The sequence below is a fragment of the Fonticula alba genome (genome assembly GCF_000388065.1).
Source record: "Fonticula alba strain ATCC 38817 unplaced genomic scaffold supercont2.6, whole genome shotgun sequence".
Lineage (NCBI taxonomy): Eukaryota > Rotosphaerida > Fonticulaceae > Fonticula > Fonticula alba.
In genome coordinates this window covers 288939-295158 of record NW_009242976.1, presented here as the reverse complement: position 1 = coordinate 295158, position 6220 = coordinate 288939, and the positions used below count along the sequence as shown (strand labels likewise).

Genomic DNA, 6220 nt, shown 5'->3' with positions numbered 1-6220 from the left:
CCCCCCCCCCCCCCCGCCCCGCCCCGCCCCGCCCCCTCCTCCTGGAGTGGGGCTAGGGGGGGGCATGATGCTCCAGCATCTTCTCTCGGTTGATTGGCTCATGTGTACTCTGCGGTGCCACCGCCGCTCGGTGGGAGCGTTGATCGGCTGAGCTCGGGACGGGCGCACTCCCGTTGTCGTCCCTCGCGCCGGCCCCCCCTCCCCCCACAGATGTACGCCCAAGATGGCGCACGGATGAGATGCCACGCTCGGCAGCACGCCCCGGCGAGCACGCAACAAGGCACGACGCACTTCGGTCGCCCCACCCCCCCTAGGAGGGGGCCCAAGGCGCGCGGCGTTGCCGGGAACCCCCAGTGTGAGACTCCAGCAACTTACCCTCACATTCGCATCGGTGCGCCGGGAGAGGGCACGCCAACCTGGACGAGGCTGGTGCCTCTGCCGCCGTCAATTTCACCGCCCTGCACACATCCAACTCGCAGGTCGCGAAGATCATCCTGCCCGGCTACTGCAAAGTATCCCCAACTTGGTAAAGGTTTTCATATCGGCCACCCGGGCAAATACCATTCACAAAAGAATCATGGGCACGGCGCATCCACCGGGCCGGGGTCAGCCCGGCATCGGAGGCCCACGCTCCTGCAGGCTGGGATCAGCTGCGCCTGGTCGCCGATCACCGGGGTGGAGTGATTCCCGCCCTCCATTTGTCCTGGCGTCGTTGCCGATGGCTTTCCGGCCCCCCCCCCCTGGCCCGGCCGCATTCACACGGTAGTACTTCCCTCTTCCGAGCATGCCTTCCACAACCCGGCACCGCGCCCCCCTGCGCGCGTAGCTCATCCTCTTCTCCAGGGACCGATATCCCATCATCCGGACATCGACACCGCTGTCTGTTCCATCCCCTGGGGGGGGGGGGCCGGAAGGGCGGCGAAGAGTTGCTCGCAGCTAGGGGGGCCATACACGCCCCCAGGACCGGCTTTGGGAGGGCGCCCGGAAAGGAGCGCCCATTTCTCACCGGACCTCCTCCCTTTTTTTCCCCGGGGCCCGGAGAACGTGCGTACAAATACGCCTCTTGTGGAGGATGCTCAGGCCCCTGTGTTTGGAGACTCTCGGAACACGGCGAATAGGCCACAACCGCGGGCCTCTCGCTGGCAGAGGGCGAGAACCGGGGAGCGAATCCCGGCCGTGCCTGTCGATACGCGATCAGCGGTCTCCCTTTTCCACGCCCGCCTTGGACCTCCCCCCCCCCCCTCCCCCCTCGAGTCCCGGGGGCTCTGCCGTGTGCGGAGACGGAAACTTTCACATGCGAGGACTCGCCTGCGCGGGCCGGACTCGCAGTGTGCGAACTGGGGATCCCTTTTTCACACTTCTCCCCGCGCGTTGGGGCCGGATCCGACGAAGGGATGCCACCGACCGGGGTGCCCTTTCCACCGCCTCCACGGGCCGGCGACTCGAGTGCCATCTCCCGGGCGGCCTTGGATGAGGGCACCCTCGCTCGGGGGAAACCGGCCGTGCATTCTCCTCGTGCTGTTAATTTGGTCTCCCCGCACGGCCACCGCCGAAAGCTCTTGTGGCCCAAGCTTGCTTCACCCCTGTCCCCCTCCTTCCCGTGGGACCATTTCGCCGCTTCCCTGACCCCGGCCGGAGCGGATCCAATCTGTCACTTGCCCCGCCCCCCCCCCCCCCCTGCTTCTGTTCCCCGTGCCTGCCAGAGATCTAGGCCATTGTGTGACTAGCCCCAGCGAGCGAGGATACGGCGCCTGGGGCCCCCCCAGTCGTGGTGCTCTGTCTTGGCACCACGTTGTGTTGTGTCCCGAGCCGGGGCTGGAGCCAAGTGCCAGGCATGATCGCCCCCTCCCTGGCCCTGGTTGTGTCCAAATCAGCTTGCTCATTTCTCCGTCGCCGCGGCTTCCACCGCGTCGGAACGGAAGGTGGCCGAGTCGACGCCTGTTCCTCCGCCCTGCCAGGCTGGTGTGCTGACGCCGCACGTGTCCCTGCTTCATCGGCCACGTATCTGCCAGATCCTGACAGGATCATCAGTCAGCCCTCTCCCATCGCGCCTCTCCCCATCCACTGCCCCATCTTCCTGTCTCCCCCCTGGCCAGCTCCCTCTTCCCTCCTCCCCCCCGCCCCCCCCCTCCTAAGCGCATCTCACAGGGAGACGTGCACAGGCACCGAGCCCACAATACGGCGCCCAAGATGGCGGCCGTCCACGAAGCCGACCTCGGCTCTAGAGATGCCCTCCCGGCGCATGAGATCATCGAGTTGGTGCTGGAACACTCGCGTGCCGGCCGCCCATATCAAGTCCTCGGCCTGGAGGCACCGCTCTTGTGGGACCAGCCCCCCTCGGATGCCGCCGTCCGGCTTGCCTTCCTTGGCCGGTCGCGCCTCATCCACCCGGACAAGTGGTACCCACCGCCTCACGCCCCGCTGACCATCCGCCCGGGGGCTTTTCCCTCCTCCCGTCCGCCTCTGCCCTGGTCCGCCCGTAGGTGGGACAGCCGACAGCAGGCCGGTTTTTAACCATCTCCCTCCCCTTGACCCGCCTCCTGTGCGGCGCCTTCCCCCCCCCCCCCCTTCGGACGGGGCTTTGCCGGGGCAGCTCGCACCCCGAAGCCACTGCCGCCTTCCAGGCCTTGAGTCATGCGTACAACGCCGTGGCCGAGGGCGGCTCAATTGGCGGCGCGGCCGATGCGGCGGACCTCCTGTCCTTTCAGTTCCCCCGGCCGGCGGTGTTCCGTCGCGCCACGGACCTGTATCCCCTGATGTCCGGCACTCTGGCCACGGTGCGTGTGTTGTTGCGTGATCGGACCCTGCAGGGACAGGTGGCCGGCCGGAGCTCCTCGGCGGCAGGGCCCATGGGCACGTCTTTCTTCGCGCCGGCGGCCGGTGGAATGTCCTCGGCCGCGGCCGCTGTCCATGCGGCTGCCGAGGAGGGCTTCGGGCCTGGGGGGCGCTTCTTCTCCGCGGCTACTGCTGCCGCTGCTGCCGAGGGACCATTCCCAGGGGCGGACCATCCGGCGCGGCGGCAGCCGAAGCTGGGCCATGGGTCCGGCAGTTCGGCCGAGGCAGATCCCCCTCCGGCCGATCGGTCCCTGCTGGCGGCCATGGCATCGATTCTCCTTGCCCGGGTACTTGGCTTGTTGCTCGACTTGCCGCTGGTGCATCGGGTAGTGGCCCGGCCGCCACAGCTCCAGCGGCCAGCCGATGTCACCGGGACCGCGGGATCTAACCATTGGTCGGACGATGTGTCACTCTCGATCGAGGGTACGTCATGCCATTGGGCTCGGGCCGGGCTGCTCGCTGTCGCCCCCCCCCCCCCCCCCCCCCCCCCCCCACACATGGGCCTCCTTGCGCACGATGTGGAGCACCCCTAACCACCGGTCGGAATAGGTCTCTTGCGTCTGCTCATCCGCGATCGCCGGCGCCTGGTGGCCGCACGCCGGCACACATATGCAGCCAACTCGCCCCATGTCGACCTCAGTCAGCCTGGTGCCGTGTCTGCCTTCGGCCAGGAGCGCCTGCGCGTGGTGGCCGCCTTCTTGATGATGCTCTCCCGGGTGGATCACCCCTTGGCATTGTCCGAGCCGATGCTCGAGGAGGATGAGGATGCCCTGGCCGGAGGGCACCGGCCCCGGGCGGCGCCCTGCGACTGTGACTTCCTGGCTGCCAGCAAGGCACACCGGTGCTCCGAATGCCCGGCACATGGGCCCTCAAACCGGGGTACCTCCTGTCCCAGCTTCTTGCGCGACTTTGTGCCCTGCTCCGAGGAGCAATGTGCCCTTTTTCTCAACCTACCCATGGCCGACCCTCGTAGCATGCAGCATTTAGAGGCTGTGCGCCTGGGCGGCCTGGCCGAGGGGTTGCCCGGGTTCCCGGTCACCCGCGGCGGCGCGACCGCCGACAGCGACGATGCCGGGGAAGAGCCGGGAGGGCACTTCCCCGGGCTGCTGCACGGCCGCTGGAGGCGCTTCATCGCGCGCTGGCCACTTGGCATCGTCCTCCTGGCCATGCGTCTTTTGCCGGCCATCGGTGCGTCTCATTCTTTCACATATGGCCCACATTCGCCATTGCCTGTGGGTGCCTCTCCCTCCGTCCCCGGGCCGTCGAATCCTCGAGGCCGTCGGTGGAAAGGAAAAAAAAGAAGGAAAACCGCCACACGGAGGCTCTGACACGTACACATGCGGGTGCACGCGCACCAGACCAGCCCTGCCGGGTGACTCTGCACTTCGGGCTGCGAGCAGTCCGCCAAGTGTTGGCCGCGTATGCATCGGTGCACCTCCTATGTGCCGGGGTGCTGGCGCAGTTGACATCGCTCCCCTCGCGCGGCCGATCCCAGCTCCAGTCCTTGCGCGGCAAGCGTGGCTGGCTGGCCACGGTCGACCGGGCCTGGCCGGGCCGCCCGGGGCCCGAGCCAACCGGGTACGCCTCGGCCCGCGCGAGCGATGCCCTGGCCGGCATCGGGCGCCTTCTCGCCAGCACTCTGTCCGCGATGATGGCCCTATTTGTGGCAGTCTCGCTGGATGCCGTGGTATAGGACACACATTCGCGGGCACACATCCCCTGTGCCCACATACACACACACACACACACATCAGCTTGTATTTGGTCCGGAGCCCGGGGAGGGGGGGGGCCCCTGTGTGTTTTCCTTCCCTCGGTGTTTTTTCCAATTGCGGGCGTACTCCCCCCCCCCCCCCATATGGGGCCCTGCCGCCTCCCTGCGCGAGGGCATGCTATTTCGATGCAGCGCGGTCACCCCTCCTTCTTTGCGCCCCCTGCCGGCGCGGGAAAATGGGGTGTCGGATAATTCAATTTTTAAAAATGAAGGGAAGAGAGGGGGCGGGAAAATGGGGGCTATAGAGGCGGGTGGGATCGAGGAAGCCATGGGGAAAGGCCACGCCGAAGGATAACACCCGCCTCTGGGCTTTCGCTCTCGCACACAATTGACTCGTTCAGTAACAATCCACAGCTATTTAGAGGCTGCGAGGAAGTGGCCACCCGGGACGCGGGCTCCCCGACTGGCGGCCCCGTCCTCAACCCGGTGAAGGGAAGTGGGCGGGAGCGCGCGAGAGGGCACTCAGCGCCTGCGCAGAAACGGGACACAGGGCACAGGCCTCCACCACACGGCGGCAGCCCCCTCCCCTGCGGGACCCCCACACCGGAGGGCAGGGGAAGGGGAAACGGACGCCGAGCGAGAGCGCGGCCAACACAGAAGTGGACTCATCCCGCTGCCAGGGATGCTGGCAGCAACCGGTCAGACCTTGGGTGCGATCGGGGCAGCGTACCGAGCACGGTCGCAGCAAAGAAGGGCACACACACACGCTCACCCATCCCCCCCTGAGGATGGCCTTCGAGCAGGGAGGCAGCACGCCACAGGAGCACGCGAAGATGGGCACATCCCCCGCAGACCGGCGCACGGGTATTGCAACAGCCGAAGGCCCAGTGGAGAAACGAAAAACTCGATTCCCACCAGGAATCGACCGTCTGGAGGCCCCCCATTCGCCGATCCGCGTGTGGACCGTATGTGCAAGGCGCCCGATCGCGGTCCCCTGCGTGTAGGTGCAGCTGCCCCGCCCTCCTGCTCTGGGCGCTTCTCGGGGGACGGAGGCGTGATGTGTGCGGGAATTTGCATGCGTGTGGGTGTGCTCGGACGTCGCCCCAACCGTCCAGGGCCTGGGCACGTGGGGAAGTGCCCCCCCACGAGAATGAGGCTCCTGTGGTGCACGAGGTGAGTGTGTGCCTGGGATCCGCCCCGGCCCCCTGGGAAGAGAGCAAGGGAAGACCCCGGGCGAGGGGGGTCCACAGGGGCACGGCCGTCTGGCGCCATGCGGTTGGGGGCGTGCTACGACGAAAAAGTCGCACCCGTCTGCGAAGGGCCAGCCGAGGAGTGCGCCCGGGCAGATGTCAACCCTGTTACCAGATTTAAGGAAGTGTGCTGAATGGGGATGTCGGGGAGGGGGGGGGGGGAGAGGAGGAGGGGGGACAGCGATGCGCATGGGCGTGTGCGCACGCACATGCATATGTGCTTGGGGGAGCATGCGTCGAGGCGGGGCATTTTCGCGGTGCTAAGAGAGAAAAGAGGTCCACTACTTTACCTGGCTACGAGAGCGTGCATCCACAGCCACACGCATATGTATATGCCCATGCACACACACACACACAGACGATCACGTATCCGCCTCGGGCAAGTGGGGGAGAAAAGCAAGGGGGCGGCGCAAGGCGGGGGGGG

The 6220-nt window shown here is 67.1% G+C and overlaps 2 protein-coding genes across 4 annotated transcripts; both read left to right on the top strand.

The window, feature by feature from the left end:
• The first annotated feature begins 2106 nt into the window (after positions 1-2106).
• H696_03735 (hypothetical protein) lies at positions 2107-4583 on the top strand. 3 transcript variants are annotated; one of them, XM_009497591.1, is made up of 4 exons: positions 2107-2399; positions 2594-3258; positions 3385-4023; positions 4194-4583. In XM_009497591.1, the coding sequence occupies exons 1-4, from the start codon at positions 2191-2193 to the stop codon at positions 4526-4528; spliced, it is 1848 nt and encodes a 615-aa protein (XP_009495866.1). In that variant the 5' UTR covers positions 2107-2190; the 3' UTR covers positions 4529-4583. The 3 variants fall into 3 exon arrangements, with proteins under 3 accessions (XP_009495866.1, XP_009495868.1, XP_009495867.1); XM_009497593.1 differs by having other exon boundaries at positions 3385-4583; XM_009497592.1 differs by having other exon boundaries at positions 2107-3258.
• A 200-nt stretch (positions 4584-4783) lies between these two features.
• On the top strand, positions 4784-5934 carry H696_03734 (hypothetical protein). The gene has a single exon (XM_009497590.1). It carries the CDS (start codon positions 5229-5231, stop codon positions 5721-5723), a length of 495 nt encoding a protein of 164 aa, XP_009495865.1. The 5' UTR covers positions 4784-5228; the 3' UTR covers positions 5724-5934.
• The last annotated feature ends 286 nt before the right edge of the window (positions 5935-6220 follow it).